The 24106-nt window shown below is 47.2% G+C and overlaps 1 protein-coding gene across 2 annotated transcripts; it reads left to right on the forward strand.

The window, feature by feature from the left end:
* Positions 1 to 3048: 3048 nt before the first annotated feature.
* On the forward strand, positions 3049 to 18224 carry ENO1 (enolase 1). Of its 2 annotated transcripts, none has more exons than XM_068414682.1 (12): positions 3049 to 3153; positions 8185 to 8278; positions 9550 to 9645; positions 11896 to 11954; positions 13195 to 13264; positions 13460 to 13593; positions 13759 to 13981; positions 15643 to 15840; positions 16086 to 16287; positions 16654 to 16762; positions 17199 to 17257; positions 17751 to 18224. In XM_068414682.1, the coding sequence occupies exons 2-12, from the start codon at positions 8194 to 8196 to the stop codon at positions 17818 to 17820; spliced, it is 1305 nt and encodes a 434-aa protein (XP_068270783.1). In that variant the 5' UTR covers positions 3049 to 3153; positions 8185 to 8193; the 3' UTR covers positions 17821 to 18224. The 2 variants fall into 2 exon arrangements, with proteins under 2 accessions (XP_068270783.1, XP_068270784.1); XM_068414683.1 differs by lacking the exon at positions 11896 to 11954 and adding an exon at positions 12243 to 12301.
* Positions 18225 to 24106: the final 5882 nt, after the last annotated feature.

Genomic DNA, 24106 nt, shown 5'->3' on the forward strand with positions numbered 1-24106 from the left:
TTGGCTCGGTTGAACAGGAATATGGAGCTGCAGGAGGCTCCACGTCTGCCCACCACCAAGCTAATTATGACCTTTCATAGCATGTCTTCTATTCCCAAAGAGCACCCTACCATACTTCACCATCAGTCTTTCGCTCAACTACTACAATGTTGAATTTCCCTCGCCTTTAGGCTTTCTTGTGCTCCATCTTCTCTAGCTCATTATAAGACTCAGCACCTCCACATGATTTTTTCCATGCATTGCAATCAAGGGACTTTTACAAAGTGCAGAGATGGTGGAGCATCTCTAATCCAGCAGTTACCCAGCATAAAAATCTGGTTTTATGATATCCCGCATCTGATGGCTCAGGAGCGTGTTTTTACAGGGAATGCTCCCCTCTCGTGCCTTTGCACCAGGAAGGGTAAGACTCCACGATGAGTCAGGAACTACTGCCAAGGACACAGCTATAAGGGGTATAACACGCAGCTTTGGGGAGTTGGCACTGCAAAGAATCATCTACCTATAAAGCGACAGTTTAATTCCAAGGGCTTTTCCTGGCCAATATTGCTTTACCTCAGCTGTGTGCAACCCAGCAGCATTGCAACCTGAGTCACGGCTCTGCAGGCCACATGAATCTGCACCCCCAGCAAGGCAGAAAAAGCACAAAAAAACAGCTGCGGGCATGTGGGCCGTATTGCACTGTCACCAACCAGCTTGGGTTTCACATGGCATCTCTTTGTGAGGAGCGTAGGAGTCATGTGGGGGGGCCCCGTGGGGTACTGGGGCAGCATGGCGTGCCACGGGAAGGCGGGCAGTTCAACAGATTTCCTTTGGTTTTTATTAAATTTAAAGCTTGTCTCGGGGGGATGTTCTCAGGAAGGAAAGAAAAACGTGCCCAGAAGAAATGATCAGTCATAGCCAGGCTGGAAGGGCGAGGCAGCTCTGGAGCAAGCACAAACAGAGCTAACTGCAAGCAACAGCATGGCTTTGTATGGTGCAGTCAGGGTGGACGGGGCACTGTCAGACCCCTGGAGCCCCTAGACCCCAACTCCAGGCTTGGGGAACTTCACAGGTTTGATGTTATATACTTGAAATACTGTAGAGCTTGTCTCCCATCAGTCTGAATGCAGGCTGTGGAGTGTCAGGTGAAATGGGAGGAAGCAAACCCAGGGGAACTGGGAGTCCCCATGGGTGTACACGCATGGGTTTGGGCTCTGCAGTGTCCCATCAGGACAAAGCGCTGGTCTCTGCTTGGGGCTTCATGCCTGCACGGCTGGTGACGGTGCTCTGCCTCGGGCAGGAGCAATCATGTCCCAGGAGTGAAGGCTAAGGGCACGGGAAGGCGAGAAGGGACAAGATCGTGCCATTCCCAGATCAGCCTATGGCCTTGTTCAAATGTTTTGACCTTGCAAGGGGATTCCCCTCAATGCAGACTCCCTTCCGCAGTGCAGTGTGTGACTATCCCTCAATTAAAAAATCCTGGAGGAAAAACAGGCTTCTGGGAAGCATGGGCACAGTGATTCTCCATAATAAACCCACAAAGACCTTGTGTTACAACTGCAGTTTATCTAACGTAACCAAAGCAGTATAATCCCTGGGAGCCATCTCACTGGGGAGAGCCTGGAGGAATGGTGGCAAGCAGGGCTGAGGGGAAGGAGGCATGACCCCCCCAGCACCACACACCCCACGGTCCCATGCTCCAGCACAGAGGAGGAGATGGAGCAGGGCCTTGCCAAGCTGGTCACAGGGAGCAGCTACCAGGGGGGAGTTGGATCAGTGAGTCCAGGAGGGAACAGGATCCCTCCGCAGTGCCACAGCTGGGAACACCTCACGTGAGTGGTCATGTTCTTATGAAACACCACGACACGTGGTTACCGCTGAGTCCATAGAAAGTTGAGTATTACTTTCCAGGGATGGAGGCTTTGCCAATCACAGAGCACCCGGTTCATTCAGTGGTGTGTGGTTCATTCTTCACCATAATGCAGCAGACTAAATAATTATCAATGAATAATTTGATGGGGTTTTTTTTCAACATCCACGGAGGGGCTGGAGCTTTTCAGGAGCATGAGTCACTCCGTTTTGGCAAAGTCTTTCATTCTGTGGCCTGGTGTTCAGCTCTGTTCTGCTCCATTATCTTTTGGTCACAGCATAGTCTTCAAGCGTTTGGGGCATCAGATGCTGTTGTGCAGATCCAGTCAAAACACTTGAAGTTTTTGTTCCTGTTGGCACACCAGTACCTGAGGTGTCATAACCGATCACACGGGTGCTCCTTCTCCACCCCAGGGAGTGTAATGGTTATTCACTTCAAAATCAAAGTAGAAATTTATTGTATTTGTAATTAACCTTTTCCCAGAACTGATAACCGCCCCCTCTCTCCCCAGCCTTGCTCTTGCCACCCTGCCGCCTTCTTGCCGGTTTCAGTCGCTGTTTCTGCACCCGCCTCGGGTGAAGCCATGGCTTGGGAGCAGGGACGGGATTTCAGCAACAAGGCCGCACTAAGCTGAACCACACGCTTGTTGAGTCTCGGCAAAATCAAGGCCCAGCTTCCAGTTTCAGTGACCACAAACACGTTAAATTCCTTTTCTCTCCCCCCCCGGTGTGTGTGTGTACGTTTACACAGGGACACGCACAGCCCACGCGCCCACGTACGCACACGAGCACCCGGGAGCCGGTTGCTTTGCATGTACACGCCAGCGTGGCCCTGGGCATGTCGCTGGTTCGGGCTTTGCCACACAAGGAGACCCCCCCCCCCCCCAACCCCACCGTGCACCCCCGGTCCCCGCGGCCCCCCCAGCGCCCCCTCCGCACGCGCGGGGAGGCAGGCTCCGCCTCCCGCGTCAGACCCCGCCCACCGCGGCAGGCCCCGCCCCCGCCCGCGCTGGGATTTTTCCACGAGACGAACGGCCGGGCCGCCGCGGCACGTAGCGCACGCACGCGAGCCCGCCTCTGGCGCGAGGAGGTAATAGCCAATGGGAGAGCGGCGAGGGGCGGAGCCGGCCAATGGGAGACCGGAGAGGAGCTGAGCCGACCAATGGGGAGCGGGAGGAGGGCGGCTCATCTGCATGGGGTGGGCTATAGCCTGGTGTCCGCGCAACTGCTCCTTCCCAGTCAGCGGTGAGGCGCGGAGAGGTGCGGACGTGCGGAGCGGAGCGGAGCGGGGCTGCTGGGCCGAAGGTGAGTGCGGCGGCGGCGGCGGCGGCGGGGCCTTGCGGTCTGTTGGCCGTGCGTGGCCTCAGCGGCCCAGCCCCTCCGCAATTGTGTGCGGGGCGAGGGGTCCCGGTGGGGTCGCGGTTTCCCCCTCTCCCCTTCCCCGGGCAGCAGCTCCGGAGCGTCTGCCGGCCCTGCGTGCGAGCCAGGCCGGGCCTAGGCGGTGTCCGAGGGGGTGCTGCCCGCTGTGGGCCTGCTTCCTTCCAGCCGCATGGCGGGGTGGGGAGGTCCTGCGCCGGCCGCGGCCCCATCAGCGTGCCCGGGGCGGGGGGGGGGGTGTAAAATCTTCTGGGGAATATGGTGGGTCAAGGCTTCTTTCAAAGGCAGGGCTTAACCTCTCTCTCTTAATCATTAACAGTTGCGTGTCGTGATTTTGGACCTTCCCCTCTTTAGTGGCAGTGGATGTCCTTCAGCTTCGCATCTCAAATATTTAACATTTGATGTCAGCAATCAAATCTGTGTGCCGTAGGTCTCCCAGTGGGGTTAATTAAGTACTAGTTATCTTAAGCAGTTGCGGGGAGTAGCATCTGACGACTTGATGTGCATCTCTGGATGTTAAGGTGTGGGGAAAAAAAATTGCTTCTTAACCTGCTTGCCTCGTGCAGGGCTGCAGGAGAGGATCTTGGTCTTTCTCCTGTTCCGTTACTTGGCTGCTGAGTCACAGGGCAGGGCTGTGACTTTGTGAGCCTGGCAGGAAGTAGTGAAGTTGGTCATCCAAACCCACACATGAGGCAAGGCAGTTTCAGGCCTCCATCTTATTAAATGAGAAGAGAAAGTAGTTTAACATGTCTGTGACTTATTCCCTGCGAGGCATTATTATTTAAAACACGTTGCATCATGTTGCAGAGCATAGAGGTGAATTAATACCATGTGGAACATGAAGGAACAGGATTGGAAGATGACCTTGTTGGTTCACATTTGTCCAGTTCTTAGGAGTGCTTCAGCAGGAGAATTTGAGTGTTAGGATCTAATACACTAAGGTCAAAGGTCTAATGAGCAGTAAGATTTTTTTCAGAGTGTTGATGATATGAGACTTGTAGTCTTGCAGGACTTTTTAAGTGTCACTTAAGACTTCCACTGATCGCTGCAGGGCAGTTCTGTAATAAGATACTGAGATAATTCTTACTATGGCCAAACTTCAGTGTTGTTTTTTTCATCTCAATTCAGATGCTTGGTCTTAACCCTGTCTTGACTTTAGAGAAATGTGGCTGCAAAATAACTCACAAGTACAGCTTTTGGTGATAAAGTTGGCTGTAACAAAACCTCTGGAAATAATTTTAAATCAGAGTAGTCCACATTGGTGTTAGAGTACTGCCTGTGCAGAGCACAGGATCAGATAGGGAATAAATGGTGAATTCTTGGACTTCAGTTGATAGCGAAGCTTGTACTCAGAACTGGGAGCGGGCTGTAACTTAGCCTTGAAGTAGGCAATATCGTGTGTGCTCCTGGGAAGGCCAGGAAAGCTAGTGTGTGTGGTTCCTCCTCTAAAGGGAGGCACTGACCTTGCCAGCAGATTATAGTACAAAAAAAAATGGTTTAAGGCAACACGCATTAAATACCAGTCAGGTATTTGCGTATGTTTGTCTAGCTCCATCACTGGTGCGAAGGTCTGGAGCAGGCAGTGCTACTGATGAGCTCTTTGTGCTCGGTTAGCATTTCCACAGCTAGACCCGTGTGTGGGCTGACTCTTACTTTCTAGATGAGTTGATTGAATTGATTGAGGCAGAATACATAATATTCAGCTTGTGATAAGCTAAACAGCATCAGATTTTTACCCAGGAATAGCTCAGTGGGAAAATTGTTTCTTGAACACAGAAGTGAGGGGGTTTGCAAACTGAGCCAAAAAAAAAAGGTGTGAGGAATTTCTGGAATGGCGCAGTGCTGTGACATCCCTCTTTCCGAGGGAGAGGGAGGGTCTGCTCAGAGGTCACTTCTCAAGGACGCTTGAGTAATGTTGGACCTGGCAGACATTCCCAGTGGAAGCTCTTGCAGCGTGTCTTCCTGAAGTGCCACCTTCTTTGTGAAGGTGAACAAACAGTTCTTGCATTGCATTAACATGTCCTGTGAGCCGGTTCTGCTCTCAAAGAATAAGGCACCTAGTGTTTTGTCGCAAAGCTGTGTTACTGAAAACGCAAGTAAGGCATGGCAGGTGCCAGCCTAGTAAGCTCTGAATGCCTTTTTCAGATAAATGGGGATTCTTCCTGTTAGCCATTGCTTGGTGCAAGTGCAGAGATAAGTGTTAGTGTGGATGGGACTGATAAGTGGAGAGTTGCAGGGATTTATTTCTAGCTTAAATATTCACTGATTGAAGCAGTGGCAGCATGAAGGCCAGCTTGAACTAAGTTGTCTTGCTTCTTGGGTTAGTTGTATCATCTGTCAGGGTGTGGGTCTTACTGCAAAGCAGGCAATGCCTAAAATATTTGAGCTGCCTGATACAATATGCTGCCTAGAGGCAGGACAGCTGGAAGGGACACTTCAAAGGCAAGGGGACAAACCAAATGGCTACCCATGTTTTGAAATTTTCTTGTGGAGGAAGAATGAGTGCATGAAGTTAATCCCCCCTCACACACACATGCGCTCTGTACAAGCAGCAGTATTTCTAAGGTCCTGTTTTCTTAACTTTGTCGTAACTGCAGAGAGATTTGTGACCATTTCTGTACAAATGGTTGCCACCCACATTGGCTTGCCAAAAAGCCAGCCTCCAGATATTTCCGCTTATGAGGCTGAGCTTTCTTCTCTGCAGATGAGCTGGGTTTGGTGCCAGTCAGTGGATTACAGGCATTTGCAAGACTTGATTTTTAAAATGTAGCTGAGCTTACATAAGGTATTCTTTACTGCAGTTTTCTTAAGGAAAAGTGTGTAGATATGTGAGAAAGGGGGAAAAGGGATAATTAAAAAGATTGTGATGATTTTTCTTCCTTTTAAGAAAAACTATTCCTGTAAGTACTGAAGACAGGGTGTAACTATTAATGTAAGTTCTTGATTAGAGCTGTGACTGACTGTTTCTATTTCAAGATGGGTTACGTTTGGCTCTAAACAGCCGCTGTGCATACTAAGAACTGTTGCACTTTATTTTTTTTGTCAAAGAATTCTAAGTAGTAGCAGAGATTTCCTGTATTAGGTGACATTCCCTTAGATCTCTCTGGAGACAAAGCTTCTGGTTTTAGACTGCTCTTCCCACCTAGGCTGAGATTTCTGTCCTTTCAACACAGGACTAACTCTCACCAAGTATAAAAGTTTTGGCAGTTGAAATAGTGTGAAGTGATGTTTTTGAACTGTTCTCACGATTGCAGGTGTTACTACAGGGTGTAAATGCCAGGCTCATGCTAGCAGCAGCTGTTGGTGCATGCTGAGAGGAGTGCAAGGCTTGTGAGGTCCCTGGGGAGGGTGTCTGAGGGGGTTTCTGTGCCCCTGGCACCCTTGGGGTGTGTGGCAGAGGGACCAGGTGGCAGGTCTCATGAGTGAGTGAGAGTTGGTGCCAGCTGTGCCTGTGGCCAGTTCAAGCTGCTGGAAGCCTCTAGGGAGCACCAGCAGCCAGGGTGGGGAAACAGGGAGCGGGATCTGTAGGGAGCGGCATCAGCAGTTTGCATGGCAGCTCTGCTGGTGACTGGGCTGCTGCCTGCTCTGCTTACCTGCAGGCTTAGGCTGCAACCTGACCATCACCCCAACTCAACTGGTGGCTGTGCAAGCCTACCCAGAAGCTTGAAGTCTCCAGGGAATTAGAAGGATGACATCTTTCAAAAGAATTACAGCTGTATTAGCGGACTCTTTTTTTCCCAAGGACTATAAGGACACTGTTACCTGCTGAAAGAAACTTGTGTCCACTTGCCACAACTGCAAGGCTGTGACTGAAGCCCAGACAGAAGCACTGCAGCTTACCTGTGCTGACATCTCCATCCAAACATCCTCCCAAGGACTGGAATAGCTGTCCAGACCTTAGGTTGAATGGAGCTTCAGTATCTGGAAGTCCCCCTGGCACATGAAGGCAGTGGTGGATGTCATTAGCTGCAAGTGCAACTGTGGGAAAAACTCCTCAGACAAGTAGCTATGTTACAAGAGGAGCTCAACACAGGTGGTGGTCTCCTCTATCCTCCCAGTCAGAGGAAGGGATTCAGGAAGGAGGAGATAAATTCATCAGGTGATTGCCTGACTGCCTAGCTGGTGCCATACTCTGGATTTTGGCTTTTATGATCATGGATTAACCTTTGAGAAGCTGGATCTTTTGGGAGCTGGTAGGATTCACCTGACCAAGTGGGGCAAGAGCATTTTTGCCAACAAGCTGGCCAGACTTATAGGGAGAGCTTTAAACTAGGCTTAGTGGGGGAAAGAGATGGAGTTTTGAGTAAAAAAGAGGCAGCGGCTGCTGATTATTATGAACCAACAGGCAAACAGTTGTGAAATGCCTCAAAGGAATTCAGGCTTGTTCTTAAAAGGCTGACAGGGTTGGTAGCCCAACTGAAGTGTCTCTATACCAGTGCACACAGTGTGGGTAACAAAGAGGAGGAGGTGGAAGACCCTGTGTGCCTGGAAAGCTGTGATCTAATTGTTATCACTGAAACTGAGTGGGATGAATCACATGACTGGAGAGCTGCAATTGATAGCTATAAACTGCTCAGGGTAGGCAAGGAAGGAGAGGTGTAGGGGTTGACCTTCATGTGTTTAAAAAAAAAAAAGAGACTGATCGCACAGAGCTGTGTTTGAAGAATGTTGATGAACAGGTTAAAACCTAGTTTTAAACTGAAAGCAGCTAGATTTAGTTTGGATATAAGGAAGAAATTTTTTTATGATGAGGGTGATGAGACACTGGAAGAGGTTGTGCAGTGAAGTTGCGGATGCTCCATCATTGGAAGTGTTCGGAGTCAGGTTGTACAGTGCTTTGGGCAACCTGACCTAGTGAAAGATGTCCCTGACCATGGCAGGGACATGAAACTAGATGATCTTTGAAGATCCCTTTCAACCCAAACCATTCTATGATTAATGTTAAACTTTTCTTTCCAGGTGTTAAAGATGTCCATTCTTAAGATCCATGCCCGTGAAATCTTTGACTCTCGTGGGAATCCCACTGTTGAGGTAGACCTCTTTACCAACAAAGGTGAGTCCTTAGCTGTAGATGTTTGTTCCTTGTATCTGATAGAAGTGAAGAGGCAGACAAAAGTATACAGACTGTCCTGTTCTAGCAGTGGAATTGTGCTTACTCTTTCCTCCATACATACCACGTGTTGCTGAGCTTGCTGTGGGACTTGCAGGCAAAACATGTACCTCATTCTACTGGGATGAATTTGCTGAGCTCAAGATATTGAAGGGTTTTTGGAAGTGAGCTGCTTCTTACAGTCTAAACTGTGCAAGTGTTAATCCAAACCTGCCTTCCTCCCCTTGTCCTGAGCATAAACTGGGATAGCATTTGCAGACTCAAAGTTAACAAGGCCTTCGTTCCTATCCTTAAGCAGCTGGTAATGGTCTTAGTTTTCAGTGTTCCCTAAACTGTGTGACTGCACTTGAAGTTTAATTCTTGCTTTGTCTAGCAGTCACTTTGTGTAATGAAACAGTCTTCTGCTGCAGAGTTGAATCTTGGGTAATGGTTTCAATGCAGGCATGACTAAACAACTTGTCTAATTGGGTTTTCACATATAACGTCTTATATTTTTAATTATTGTAGGGCTTTCCCTTGGTTTGCTAGTTGTTCATCCCACATTTGATAGGATCTGACAAAGGCATTGTGCAAACACATACCAGTGTGGTTTGGTGGAATGAGCAAGCACAATAGCTGTAATACACTAACTAAAGAGCTGATCTTTCTGCCTCAAAAGATTAATGCAGTCATTTAATGAGATTGCCCCTGGTAAGCTCTTTGCTGCAGTGGGATAAGGGAGAGACTGGAGACTGAAGCTGGCATCTTGAACCACAGGCAGAACAGACTCCAGCGTAGTGATTTGCTCAAAGTTCAGCATCCATTGGCTGGAAGAATGGGCTGTCTGGGTGGTTGTCCTGTTGGTGGAAGAGCTCAGAACTCATATAACAAAAGAGGCCTCCTAATTGTCCCTTGTATGCTGTATCTTAGAAGAATTTAAGAGCTTGCCTGCCAGATTGAGCTCAAAAGTAGATTCAGTGAGTAAAGCCAACTTTTTTGGAAAGGGAATGGATGACTTTCTTAACTTAACACTTGAAATGCACAGTGGAAGAATTGGTGATGCTGTAAAGGAGCAGACAGCTCTCAGGATCCCTAAGTGGGCAGAGGTGTGGTTTATAGATGACCTCTTCCATATCCAGGCATGGAAGTATGTGGTAGGTTGGGATGGTGTATGGGTGGAGGATGTTTTGTGGGTTTGAATGGGCCAAGACAGTTCTTTTTTCTGTTGTAAACAGGTATGTTCAGAGCTGCTGTTCCCAGTGGTGCCTCAACTGGAATCTATGAAGCTCTGGAGCTTCGTGACAATGACAAGACACGCTACATGGGAAAAGGTAAAACTGAACTTTGGTACCCAGCTTGGCCCATTACAGTGGCTGTGCTGCTGCATATGTTTGTGCCAGATTGTAGCAGAGGACACACGGGCTCCTTTACTGCTGTCAATATTCTGGACAAGGCATGGCAATTAAGCAAAAGCAATGGAGATTAACAGTAAGATGATAGCAATGCATAGGGCACACAGGCTGCGTGGCTGGGGCAGAGGTAAAGCAGAGACTGCTGGATTTTCCAGGGGCAATGTGGAGAGTGACTCTGCCTCCAGCAGTGCAGCTACGTAGTGGTGGAGATCACTGTATGCCTGTAGGTGGGTGCGTGGGGCTCAGGCATGCCAGCTAGGTGATAATGTCTCTAGTACAATATGCCCAACATACTTCGTTACGGCACCCCTGTTGCCCTGCATGGCGGTGTGTGTCAGAGTACAGAGTGCTTTAGTAGTGTAGCATCTAAACGACCTGTTCCAAAAGGCTTGGTTATACTGCAGCTACTCACAAGATCTCTTTGTAGACCAGATTTTCAGAGAACTGTTAAATGTATCTGCTCTGGCACTGCAGACTCCTGAGATCCCAGCATGTTAAATCCTGAACCTGAGGCTTGTGCCAACTGCTGACCACAGCTAACACGCAGCTTTACACTGGTAATCGTGGAAGTGCTTTTGTTTCGGACTGCATAATAGCTAAAGCCACTACAGCTTTTTGTCTTTCATTATAGGTAGCCAGGATACTTAAGTTTGTGTTAGTGGTGTAATATTTTAATTGCCTGGGGACTGATTGTATGTTCTGAAAGGAAACTAAACACAGCAAGTCACCAGACTGGCTTGGGAACAAGTATGGGGGAAAATGAATAGCCACATACAAGATGTCTTTACCTAACAAACATCCTAATTGTAGTTCTTACGACTGAGAGCTTGAACAGTCAGGACTCCTTTTTAGTTTGCTGCTGAAAGGGCACTGGTGATGCCTTCCAACTCTATGCAATCAACGTAACATTTGGCTGGGAGAGAGAATTACTTGTCTTCAAACCTTTCTGCCAGTCACGTGAAAGGAAGCTGAAATTTTGTGCCATTAAGAACAAGCGGTTAGAGTGGATAACTACTGAATTGAACTTGGAGAGCCTTGTCTGAGAAGATTCATGGTTGTTATTACTTTAACACAGAACAAACTCCTAGATGACTGAATATCCTAAAGCTATAAAAGAGCTGATGCTGTTTACCGAGGGCACTTTTCCTTGAGGAGAGTAAATGTGTACTTACCTCAGTGTGCTAAATGTGTGTGTGCTTAGACCTGTTAAATCTGATCCTCCAGGCAGTTCTTCATGGCACTTAACTAGTCAGTAGTCTGAACTTCCACAACAGGCTATCACAGCTGAAGGTTTTTTGTCAGCTGGGGAATAACATGAGTTAGGAAAAAATGATCACCAAATGGGATGAGTTGCAGATAGCTGGTAGGTCTTTTGTAATAGAAATCTGCAGACTTAGAGCATTTAAAAAGCAATGAATGTGATTCAGGGTGCACTTAATTAGCATTCATCAGTTCTGAAGCTTAGGTCTTTGGAAATCTTTAAACACTATACAAAGATGACTATTCCTTAGGCTAATATTGGTAGCTGGCTAATGATGCTCTCTGCTTATGGGGAAGAAGCAAGTTCATACTGGAACTGCTGTTTTATGCAATGGTGGGTCCACGTAGATTAAAAGGATGGTGCTGTGTTCACGCTTTATTCCCTGTCTGAAGCCAGGAGCAGACAGTCAATTTCTGAGCCTGCATCCAGGTACAGAGACTGTGTACTTCAGCATTGTATCAAGTGCAAAACATGTGCTAAGGTGATGCTTTAGCGGTGTTACTAGATGATAGCAGATAGTGAAATGCCTGAGCTGCTGCACGCTGAACTTCTGGGGAAAGTTTTTCTTTCCCCTTACTCATCCATTCTATGACTGGATAGGAGTAACCTATCCTAAAACCTTTTCTAAACGCTGTCATTCAGCCACTTGAGATTTGGGTCCACAATGGTGTTTGCAGTAGTGTGGAAACCTGGGTGGAAAGACCAAATACAGCCTTGCTGGCTGATGCACAGTTTCCTCTACCCTTTGAACCCTTTTGTTTCTAGTCTGTTGCTCAGTATCAGACACTTGCTGACTTGTAGGTCTGTTTACCTATTTGTGTCCTTTTCTTTTTCTTGCATGACTGCCCTTGGTTTTGGCTGAGTCTTCATCTCTTCTTTGATCCTCTTGTTCATTTCGCTTCTGTCAGGTGTATCCAGAGCTGTTAAATATGTTAACGAGTTCCTGGCGACAGCGTTGTGTACACAGGTAATGGATGTGCTTCCAGTGCAACCTTGTCACTTGGATGAATTTCTCCAGTGCATGGTCTTGCAAACTAACATTGCAGCAGGCATTCCTAGATGATGCTTACTTCATGCGACTTCCATCAGTTGAGATGACCTCTGTAAGCGTTCAGATTTGGCTGCAGCTCAGGTTGGATTGGGGTTTGAATAGCATGAGGTGTTATTCTTGAGATTTTATTGTTACTGAGATCACCTACTAATGCCTGCATAACCAGTGTGGTTGACCAGTGTCTGATTTGCTTGTTCCTTCCAGGTGTCTCAAAAGCTGTTGAGCACGTCAATAAAACAATTGCACCTGCACTGATTAGCAAGGTAGGAGCAATTTGTCTTCTGCTAACATCAGGTATTGCCAGTCTAGTCTGTCCTAACTGATGGGTTGTCTCTCTAGAGACAGTTACAGGAACTGTATTACATGGGGGGGTGTTAGCCTGTGTATTGGAGTGCATGTGAACAAACTGACCTATGGTAATTGCTTTACTTAATGACTGCATATCTAACACTTAATCAAAACAATCTCTAGCAGCCTAGTGTTGTAGTGTGCAGACATACTTAAGCACCTGAGAGCTTTGGTGGTGTGCAGTGAAGATACAAGCTGCTTTATGCTTTAAAAGGTGGCTGAATGATGAGGAGAGACTGGGTTTTATCCAAGCTAATTAGGAAGGGAATCTGAGGGGATCTTAGTAAGGTCTGCTTGCCTGAGGTTCCCGTGCCCTTTGTGGGCACTAAGCTGTAACTAGAAAGGATGGTGCATGACTAAGTGGTGATGCATAAAGTGACTGCACATTCTTAGCGACAGTTCCAGACATTCTGTACTAAGTTACAAATGGGTGTATTTTGTGAGCAAGCTGGTCTTTGAGCTTGCACTAAAGGGGCAGGGGACACAAACTGGGGCTTTCTCCTATGCCATACCAGGCAGATAGCAGTGTAAATGTCAGGAAGTCAAGGGACGTGACAGCCTTACAGCTCTGAATGTGAAGAACAAAACAAGCTTTTGATGTGTCCAACTTACCTGTCAGCCTAGGTCTGTTGGAAGGGACCAGAAGATGCTGCCATATGATAGTGACAAGAACTCTCTCTTCAACTGTTGGTAGTTGCCCTTAAGCAATTCTTGATGCCTTTCAGGGAAATAAAAACGCAATGGATGGGTGAGAGTTTGTAGAGCTATGTTTGGTGTCAAGCAGTGCTTTGCTTGCTTCTCTCTGCAGAATGTCAACGTTGTGGAGCAAGAAAAGATTGACAAACTGATGCTGGAAATGGATGGATCTGAGAACAAATGTAAGTGGGCTTTGTGTTGCAGTGAGGCATGAGAAGATGAAGATTGGTTTATAGAATTCTAGCTTACCTTACCAGAAACAATGGGCAGTGCATGCCATGTGCTGTGCACTTCCATAACCAAGACTGTGGTGCTGGTATTGCTGAGTCTCTTTATGAAGACATAACATTTCTGTAAACAATTTCTTTGTATTTCAGCCAAATTTGGTGCCAATGCCATCTTGGGTGTATCTCTGGCTGTATGCAAAGCTGGTGCTGCTGAGAAGGGTGTCCCTTTGTACCGTCACATTGCTGACCTTGCTGGAAATGCAGAAGTCATTCTTCCAGTTCCTGTAAGTCCCTTGATGGGGCTACCTAAAGACTTGATCTGACCAGGTGCTTCATGGTCTTGTGGTCTTGGATCAAGTTTTCTAGAGAATGAAGAGTCTTAACAAAAATGCTGTTATCAATTTACCCTGAAACATTCTGACTTGACTTTTCTTTTTGGTTACTCCAAGGCTTTCAATGTGATCAATGGTGGCTCCCATGCTGGCAATAAGCTGGCTATGCAGGAGTTCATGATCCTCCCTGTGGGTGCTGACAGTTTCAAGGAGGCAATGCGCATTGGTGCAGAGGTCTATCACAATCTAAAGAATGTAATCAAGGAGAAGTATGGCAAGGATGCAACCAACGTGGGTGATGAGGGTGGCTTTGCCCCCAACATCCTGGAAAATAAAGAAGGTAAGAGTGAGCTAAGTGTGGGAGGAGGTGTAACTGGTAGCCAGAGCATGAAGACCATACCTGTCCAGTATGAATGGAAAGCAAGATCAGTAGGTTGTAGGACTTGCTGCTGTTTCTTGGCTCTGCTTCTTATCCTGACAAACTTTCCAACATGCTATCCTGGTGTGGTCCAGGGTAGGACCACAGAGCTGTTCCCTTGGACACCAGCTTATGCACTTGACAGGATGGCTTTGACTTCAATGCCTCATTACTGTGTCATTCCAGTAGCAGCTTAAGGGAATTTTACCCCCTTCCAGTTGAAAAGTGGTGTGGGAATGTGTGTGCATTGCAGGTTTCCCAGAAGTCAGTAGTCAAAGCTTAGTGGAGTTGTTTTCCTACTGACAAAGGAGGAAAACAGTTTGAACTATGCCTGGTGATGTGTGGGAGTGCCTGAAGGCTCGCCTGGGAAGTTGCGGCATTTGCTGCTTCCACAGCCAAACAGTTCTGTTCAGAAACCTGGGGGGGGGAGGGAGGCAGTTTGTCTTGTGGAAGGTGAAATACCTGTTCCTACAAAAACAGGAACCAGAAGAGCTGTTTTTCTTCCTCTTTTGCAGAAATGGAGCTGCTAATAAGCCAGCAGAATGCTAGAACTCTAAGTTGCTTGTTACTTTAAAGTTGTTAGTTAAATTATTGTTGAAAGTGGCCTCTGAACTGCATTGCCTTTTCTGATGCTGAAGATACTGATCCAGCACCAAAAATCAGGGCATTTCTGAATCCCACAGTCCCATGCAGGTCTTGCTAGGTCTGTACCCTAGCAGACATCACTGAAGATGACCTTGAATGACCATCAGTCCAAGGAATTTGTGTTGCTGGCAGCAGCTGCTTTTGCAGTTTGTACTACATGAACATCTTAAAAAAAAAAAAACCCAAAAAACCCCAAAAAAACCAAAAAACAAACAAACAAAAAAACCCCAGCAAAACCAAACACAAAAAAACCCAAACAAAAGCACTTAATCTAAGCTTCCTACTGTAAATAGCCTGGCTGATCCAGCTGCTTGGCTTTGAGTCAGGGGTGATTAGGAGAGTCTTACTGATCTTGACCGTACTGACTTTCCTTGCCTGAACTCTGTGAAACAGGGTAGCATAGTGGATAGTATCCAGAGTCTCCTACTGAGTAGTTCTGTTCCTTCTTCTGCATATAAATGTGCAAGTGGAGAACAGGTTGATGCAAAGAGAGGGTGCCCTGTGCAGAGGCAGGCTGTGTATCACGTTGCCTGTCAGGGTTTGGATGCTTACCACTTCCATGGTCAGCACCTGATCTGAAGCTAAAAGGGATTAAAATGCAGTCACTACTTCCTGCCCACAGGCATAAAGCTGAAAGAGGATGTAGTATCATCTAGTATTAAGCTTTCTGGGCTGACATGTAGTCCTGCCTGAAGAGATTATGAATCCCATAATGGTGTCTCAACGGTATAACAAGCTAAAAGCAGTATTAAAGTAATATCTTGTTCCAGTCAGTTCAGAAGTGGGAGAGTTTAAGAACCTTTTCTGTGCGGCCTTTGGGCTTTCTGTATGGGGGTAATGGAGGTTCTTTGCAAAGTGAATGCACTGTTGTTGGTAAGTGAATAGCTTTTGAGTTAAGATGTTTGTCAGGAACTTGGAGATACTTTACCATGTTTCAGCTCTGGAGTTGCTGAAGACTGCTATCAGCAAGGCTGGCTACTCTGAGAAGGTTGTCATTGGCATGGATGTGGCTGCCTCCGAGTTTTACCGTGACGGAAAGTATGACCTGGACTTCAAATCCCCTGATGATCCCAGCAGATACATTACTCCTGATCAGCTGGCTGACCTGTACAAGGGCTTTGTCAAGAACTACCCCGGTAAGTTGTTCATCAACAAGAAGCACGGTAGCAGTGTTGAACAGGGATTGATTGCTGAAGGAAAGAGTTAGGATGCAGCCTCTTTTATAAGAGGGATCAAAAGCAGAACAAACAGCTGGCCTGTTAGGAGACTTAGGATGTTCTTTGAGGTGGGTAGTACTTGGCTGCAGCACTTTGGTACCATGGCTTTCAAACAAGACCTTTAAGGGTGACACTGTCTTAATGCGCCTTGTATCCCTCTGCAGTGGTGTCCATTGAAGACCCATTTGACCAGGATGACTGGGCTGCCTGGAAGAAGTTTACTGGCAGTGTTGGCATCCAGGTGGTTGGTGATGATCTGACTGTGACCAACCCAAAGCGTATTGCCAAGGCTGTGGAGGAGAAATCCTGCAACTGCCTCCTCCTTAAGGTCAACCAGATTGGCTCCGTGACAGAGTCCCTGCAAGCGTAAGTTCTTCCCTCTTGGCCGTGCTGGGGAGGGGGATTGTCTAGTTGAGGGAGATGGACATACAGCCTGGAGAGAGTGGAATAGAAATCTCTTGATTGGGCATGTGTGAAGGGAGAACAATTGTTAACTAGGAGAGGATATTGACAAGTAAACCTGTACCTTCGTGGTCTTGAAGTCATCAAACAAGTTCACTGGATTTAAGCATGTGTAAAAGCAGCTCTTTATCACTGCATTGTCACATGACTGTAACATGTACCGAACATGTACCGAAGGGCAGCTCTGTCTTGCCAAAGCTTGACTTGGCAGCATCACTAGAGCAAAGGCTGCTAAGCAAATAGGGATGTTTATCTGTTTATCTCTTCCAGCTGCAAGCTCGCCCAGTCCAGTGGCTGGGGTGTGATGGTGAGTCATCGCTCTGGAGAAACAGAAGATACCTTCATTGCTGATCTGGTGGTTGGTCTCTGCACTGGTCAGGTTGGTATCTGTAGCTGCTGCAGGCTGCCTTTTTGCTTGATGAGATAATATGGTGATGATGCCATGCTGCACAATAGATGGGGTCTGCTCTGACTTAAGGCATGCGTATTTGCTGTTTTTGCAGACAGGAAGCTGATTTGTCTAATGGGAGTGTGACAAGGGAACGTTATCTTGTGTAAACTCACCTTGAACTGCTACATTAAAAAAATCTTAGTCAACTCCAGTGGGTGTATCAGGATTTTCTGATACTGAAGCTGTTAGCAAATGAACACTCTTTAGCTCCCAAGCCCTATCCTGTTTGAGTAGACAGATACTTAGTCTGATGCTGAAATAAAGCTTGTGATTATGCTTAACACTCAGAATAGAATAGTTTTGTGTTGGCATCTGTGGCCTTTTCTCCTATAGTTCTTTGCTAACTTTCTGCTTTCCTTTTCAGATCAAAACTGGTGCCCCTTGCCGATCTGAGCGTCTAGCCAAGTACAACCAGCTGCTGAGGTGAGACTGCCAAGGGGAAAAGGGTTGAGGGTTAGGCCTGGCATAGAATGGATGGTCCACTAACACATTCGAGGCACAGCTTGGTCCTCTGCATCTCAGAAACACTCTGCAGCTTAAAGACACAAACTGACATGGCAGAGGTGCTTTTGGGCTGGTGCTGGGCTAGGATAAATGAGTTGGATGGGTTATGTCCATAACAGGCATGCTAAGGGGGAACATCAGACATTGCCCTTCTGTCTGCATGATGCCCTTCCCTTGGGCAAGCATTTACAATGTTTGAGGGAAGTTATGTGAGATGGGTGGTGCTGACCAGTGCAGTTGAACATGCCTGTAACTGAAGTTGCTTGGTGGGAACTGGCTTGTGACTCCATGGTAGTCTGCAGTGCCAGGTAGATCAGAGGGTAAACCCTCATGGTAAAGCATGAGGCCAGTAGCTGTGCTACTGCAGGAGTTGTGTCTGCTCACACCCAGCGCTCTCTTCCCTTTCCATCAGAATTGAAGAGGAGCTTGGCAGCAAGGCCCGTTTCGCTGGAAGGAACTTCAGGAACCCTCGTGTCAACTAAGCTGTGTGGATCGGTCTACCCCTGTTCTGGTTTAAAGCGCTAGTTATCTACTTAGATCACAGTTACCTGTACTAGAAAGATAAGGGCAGCTGAAGGAAAAAGACCAGTTTGCAGGTCCTCTTCCTCCCCCTAGATGTTTCCTTCACCTAGTGTTTTCACCAGCTCTGATCTGTTACTTGTAATGCTCCACTGCTTTTGTAGAACAGTCCCTGGGGGGAGTTCTGTGTATTAAACACCCTCTGGGATTGTCACCTTGTGACTCTGGGAATAAACACTTTAATTCCTTTCTCTGCCTGTCTGGTCTTCAATGTTTGGAGCTGTGTGACTTGCAGTGCAGCAAGAGGTACCTGCAAACAGACAGTAGTGTTTTTACATGTGATAAATAAAAGCATCCAACAACCCAATGAAGTGTGGCTTTGAGTTACTTTGGGGCAGACTGAGGAGCAGGGATACCTACCCCTGCGTAACCCCATCCTGTTTTAAAGCCATTTAGCAGGGAGCAAGAGTTGGACTGCTGTCACTGTGGCTGTGGGGTGGACCTAACATTGCTTTGTGATAAATAGACTAAGATTTATCAGGGTGCATGTGCCTGCTATTGAGAGGTGGCCTTCAAGGATATGTTAAAGTCATTTGGAAGGGGGGACTAAGAATAGGTTTCTAGCCCCTAGATCAGTTGTGGTCCTGTGGGAAGAGAAAAAGCTCAGAGGTCTTAATTTATCAAAGATGAGGTGTATCCTGACAAGTGCTGTGATTAACCTTTATCTTGGACTGTTGCAGATGCCTGCTTGTCAGTCTTGTGACAGTGTTGCTGAAAAAATGCAGTGATAGCCTTGGCTTTTAGCAGGAGGTTGGCACGTGTTAACCACGCTGCAAGTGAGTTTGTAACCTCCAGCTTGATCTGTCGCCTCTTTGCGCACATGTAGTTCAGCAGGCTCCGAGCTGTAGAACAGTGCTGCTCCTGAACCCTGGTGCCTGGAAGAGAAAAAAGGAAAAGCTATGTCTGAAATCAGTGATTCGAGGAGATAATGATACAGACATTTTCATGTAACACAGTACAAGGAAGCCTGGTATGAGTTGGATGCTGTATTCAGTTAAAAGCAAAACCTTAGTCACTGTTAACTGCTGCATTTGTTTTATCTTTAAGAGCACTCCAAGGTGTAATTGAAAGCTGATCTGATAGCTGCACTTTAATTTTTACCCTATTAGTATCTAGGTACCAGATTTCACATGGGGGAAGAAAAGATTTTGGGGGATTTCCAGCTGTGTGAGAGCAGATGGCCATAAACAAAAGGCTCAGGAGCAAATATTTGTTTCCAAACCCCTTTGTTGTGTTCAGGTTGCAGCTCTGCTGGTTTGGCTGGGGAGGGAAGGGAAGACAGGGAGAAAGACTGCAAAGCACATGGCTCATCCTTGGTCAGTGCTCATGATGTTCTTGGAGATGAGGAGGAAGAATTCCTTTTTCCTGGAGTTTGGGGAGAGGTGGTTCGGTGGCTCTGCCCTTGTTGCTCAGGGCAGTCATTGCCCAATTCAGAGTGGGGGAGTGGAGCTGTAATGTTTGCCAGGCAGGAAAAGGCAAATTATTGCACAACTGAGGGAGTGGTTGGTTAAGCCAGTAGTTGTTAGGTTTTTTCCACATTAGATTTATAAGGAAAAAGGTTAATTTCTGATTCACTTCAATGACTCTTCTACTGGTCTTTCAATTCCAGAAAACTACCAGTGGCTGGAAATTTGTGTGATCCGTGAGGAGCACAACAGTGCCCCGCTGTGGGCATTGCCTGTGTCGTGTTGTGGTGTCAATTTTCTCTCCGGGTTTTAAATAGCTAAGATGGAAATGGCACATTTAAAGCCAGTGATGCTGCAGGGTATGTGCCATCATTTACCTTAAACCCTGGATCTTAAAGAACATCTTCAGTTCTAATTTAGAAAAAAACAAACCAGACAGATGTTATTTCAAAAGCTGCTGTGAGGAAGTACGGAGCTATAAAATGCTGAGGGGTGAGGTCTGTGTGTTAAATCCCTGAATGCTCCTGTCCAGCAGTGCTCTGCCATCAGAGGCCAAGAGGCATGAGGATGCCCTGGGAGGAGTACAGCCAGAACAGAGATGTCTGAGAGCTGCTGGGAGATGTTAGGTCTGCCTAGTGCTAGTGTGAGTAAACAAACGCAGGCACAGCTGGCTACAGAAACCAGAGCAGTAACTGGTACCATGAAAACATCCCATTATTGGGCAGTTGGCAACTGTTTCTCCTTATGAGATTCTGTCAAATCTCCTTCTGTAAATTCTATAAATTTACCAGCCAAAGCTCAGCACGTTAGATGCCTCCTCTCACAAGTATTTGTCCTTTCAGAGGGCATTGGTTGCACTCCATGCAGATTTGAAACCTGGTGCACCTTTCACATGTAGCTGATCTCTGAATTAAACCTGTTAAATGAATAAACCAGCTAATTACACACAAATCCTATCAAGGGATTTTTCTTCTGTCAAAAAGGCAAGCTTGTAATATATGCAAAATGGTTTAGAAAGCTTTTTTTTTTTTTAGAAACCATGTTGTGAAGCAATAGCATGGCTATTTCTCACCTGGTACTTCAGAAAGTGAAGTCCAAATTCTCAACCCACCTTACCTGGGCCTCTGTGTTTACACCTGTTGATTTAATAAGCATCAGAAAGCAAAAAGAGCTGGGAAATCAGGTCACTGGTTGCCATGAGCTGACAGTACAGCTGTGATGCAAGGATGGACGTGAGTAGTGGCTGGCACTGGGGCTGCTGGACTTACGGGCAGCTACACAGACCTGGGGGAAAATGGAAGCTGGTGCCCTGAGCTGGAGCCCTCCTCTGTTCAGGGCAGTAGTTTGGTCCCAGCTCTCAAAAAAAAAGCCTTCTAATTCTGCTGGTTAATAATGCTGCAAATGAAGCCCAGGTATGAGTTCCTTATCATGCACACCTTGTCATCAGTGCAGTGGAGAACTGTTACAGGTACAATTACCAGATATGTTGTGTCTTAAAATAATCAGGAAATCATGTGCAAAATGGCAGGGTTAGAACATTGCTGGGGCTCTAAAGTCAGATGCTGTTGAGCTGTATGCTCCTTTCTGCACCAGTCAATCAATCCCACAAGGTCAGATGCTGTGCTCACCTGTCCCATCAAACCAGAGCTATGTAAAGCTTTCAAGTTAAATCTCAGAGAGTATTTGGGCCAGATCAGCAAGGTGCTTCCAGCTGCAGAGGGTTCAGGCTCTACCTAATGAGGCTACAGCATTGAAAGGAGCTGCTTGCACAGGAAGAGACGAGACCAGAACAGGTAAGTGCTGAAGCGTGGGACTGTGGTTTGGAGATAAGAATTTAAAGTGTGTGAGAGAAAAGTGAATGATTGGTAACTGTGTGTGTGTGTTTGGAGTGAGGGGAATAAGTGGATAGGGAACAAGATTTGATTGCTGAAAATCAAGACCTAAACCCTGCAGTGCTAGAGAGAGATGTGCCTGCTCCTTAATCAGGGCTTGAATCCCGCTGCAGAGCTCCTCACCTTTCTGTACTGTCCCCACGGAGCTCCGACTCGAGAGGCTGTGCTTTATACCAGAGTGCGAATGTAGCACAGCCAGTGTCTTTATTGCTGTAATAATTTGCAGGGATGGCAGTCTTCGGAGCAGAAGGAGGCATCGGCTTAGCAAACACGAGCTGGGAGGCTATTCTGAGAATAGCAGGCAGCCTTAAAAGCAGATCTGAAGGAAGAAGCAGGCAGAAGAGATGACTGATGAGCAGGGAGGAGGGGCGGGTGGCACTTTTGGGAGCTATTCAGGTAACAGGAGATATAATGGAGTGATGCAAAGGACTAGAGTGGAAAGATCTCTTGTTACCCACTGGCTCTATTTCTAGGTTTGTAAAGGTAACTTTTCTGCTGTGTAGCCCAGCCTGCTCTTGGTATTAATTTCCTAATATCTTGGCTTCTAGGTCTCATACAGGCCCTGTCTCAAAGAGTTTGTTCTGGACAGAAAGGGATGTTGCATCCCTCTCTAATCAATAAGAAACCAAACAATTCACCATTTGGCTTTCTCACCAGACATTAGCCCCTGGCAGGGAGGAAGCACATCATTCATAACCTTCACACTCAGAACTGAAGCTGTCAGCACATGTTTTTCCATCCTTTGGTTATTTTGAACCACCCCTAGAGCCTGCTCACTCATTTGCTAGTAACGTGGGCATCAAAACTGGACCCCATCTTCCAGCAGCAGCAAGTGTCAATCACAGCAGTACTGTAACCATCCTGGTTCGGTTTGGTACTGTGGGAAGGTCCCTGTCAGATCACCCAGCTGGTGAGGACAGCTCTGGCCCTTGAGCACACAGACCTGATTTTACATGTGTCCGTAACACGATGCTGGCTGGGGTGATGATCTGGATTGCTCAGTGTCCGTGGTTCATCCTGTTCACCTTCCTTCCCCAGTTTTTGTGTCATTCAAAAAAAAGTTAGAAATGATATTTTTTTCTTAGGTCATTGATTTTAAAAAGAAACAAAACTACAACTGAGCAGTGGATCGACCCTATTCCTTGCAGGAACTGCTCAGCTCGGTGAAATCTTGTGACTTGCCAGGTAAGAGATTTTACTACCTCTAACACTGCTAAGAACAATTTTACACCCAATGCTTTTTTTTCCTCCTGCTGCTTATCCCGGGCATGCCTCATAGGATGCTTCCAAGCATCCTGTGCCCAGAAAAGTCACTGTCTCGTGATGGGCACCCAGCAGCCAGTGTGACCAACCTGGAGGAGCCTGTGGCATGCACTACTCACCCTGGGCTGCTGTGCCCTCTGCTGTCCCTGGGAAGGGACCTTGGCAAGCCATGCCCCGTTCGTTCCCCTGTCTCTGGAGAGGCAGAAGCTGTGGGTGTGAGCCATCTTTCTTTGAAGGCAATTCATTGACTGCAGCGCTTCGTCAACACCCACTCGCTCGTTCACAGACAGACTTGTGTGAACAGCCTCGCAGGCTGCCCGGGGCTTGTCGGGCTGAAGGAAAAAGCCCCACAGCAGCGCACAGGACCAGTAAGAGCAGGCGAAGGGAGCGCAGCTGCTGTGTTTTCCCCACTGGCAGGAGGGTATTTGGCTTTCCTGCTGCTGTGTAGACTGCAAGGAGACACGAGGGTGGATGGCGGATGCAGGGAGAGAGGATCTGTGCTGGGCAGCCAGCCAGCCCTGCCTGCCCTGCGGCAGCATCTCAGGCTACGGCCTCATGCTCCCTTTCACAGCAGGATTTAAAGAACTGTGCCAGGCACCAGCTTAGTCCCACCACTCCCTTGGAAAGCTTTTATTACTGTTCTCTTTGTATTGCTGGGTGAAATTATTTCCTCGTAGATATGAGCTGTGGGTGGGTGTGAGAATAAAATGCAAGAGCCCTTGCAGCCAGTGCTCTGTCTGAGCCCATGGGAACACAGCGTGCCCCTGCATCTGACGGCTGGGGTCACCGTGATGGTGCCCAAGCTCTCCCGTCCTGGGGAGTCCAGGTTTGGGCATTTCTACAGTGAGAGAGATTCCCATTTGTGTTCCATCTTTTGGTCCCCAAGAGGGACTGAAGTGCTATCTGACCTGACGCATTTAACTTGCAGCACCTGAGTTGCCTGAACCTCTCACCCCACAAACCCTACTCACTTTTATTGTTGAGTCTCTGTTTAGCAGGAAGCATTTTATGACGTGTTTTAATCTGAGAAGTCATCCAAACCCACCTGCTGACTCTGGCTTACAAAGCGCTTGCAGTGGCAGTCACTGAGACACCGATGTCCTACAGCAGCTGCATTAGTCAAAGCAAAGGACACAGGTAGAACTTCATACATCAAGATGCCAATACGCCTCAGTTGGTTGCTCCGGGCTTTATCCATGTCTCATTTTAAGTGCTTGTTCTCGCTCCCTGAAATTTTGCAGAAAGATCTTGAATAATATCTATTGCATTAAACAGGCATCCAGTGCTGAAAAATAAGAGGACTGATTCTGTTAATTCAACTACCTATGCGGGTATCAAAACTAAAATGCAAGTTAAGATGCTTTTCAGTCTAAGTCCCAGCAGGGAAATCCCTGCAGCTGAGCACAGAGCAGAGCAGAGCAGCTCAGCCCCTGCTACCAGGCGGGGCGGGTAAGAAGGTGTTGGGGTGAGGATGACCTTGGGAGAGGGCACTGGGGAAATGCCTCCACTGAGTTTTCAATCTGCTTCTTCAGCAAAGTGTGCAGACCTCGTTTTTGGTGGCTTATGGTGACCTGACCCTCTTGTTGCTTATTTAGAGTGACAGGATCAATGTTCATCGAACTGACCCA

The sequence above is a fragment of the Nyctibius grandis genome, chromosome 17 (assembly GCF_013368605.1).
Source record: "Nyctibius grandis isolate bNycGra1 chromosome 17, bNycGra1.pri, whole genome shotgun sequence".
NCBI classification, from domain to species: domain Eukaryota; kingdom Metazoa; phylum Chordata; class Aves; order Nyctibiiformes; family Nyctibiidae; genus Nyctibius; species Nyctibius grandis.

Bases quoted from the DNA above. Each gene is read 5' to 3' on its own strand.
- ENO1 (XM_068414682.1), top strand. From the start codon at position 8,194: ATGTCCATTCTTAAGATCCATGCCCGTGAAATCTTTGACTCTCGTGGG. The intron at 11,955-13,194 runs GTAATGGATGTG...TTCTCTCTGCAG, and splicing joins CGACAGCGTTGTGTACACAG to AATGTCAACGTTGTGGAGCA. The intron at 13,594-13,758 runs GTAAGTCCCTTG...GGTTACTCCAAG, and splicing joins AAGTCATTCTTCCAGTTCCT to GCTTTCAATGTGATCAATGG.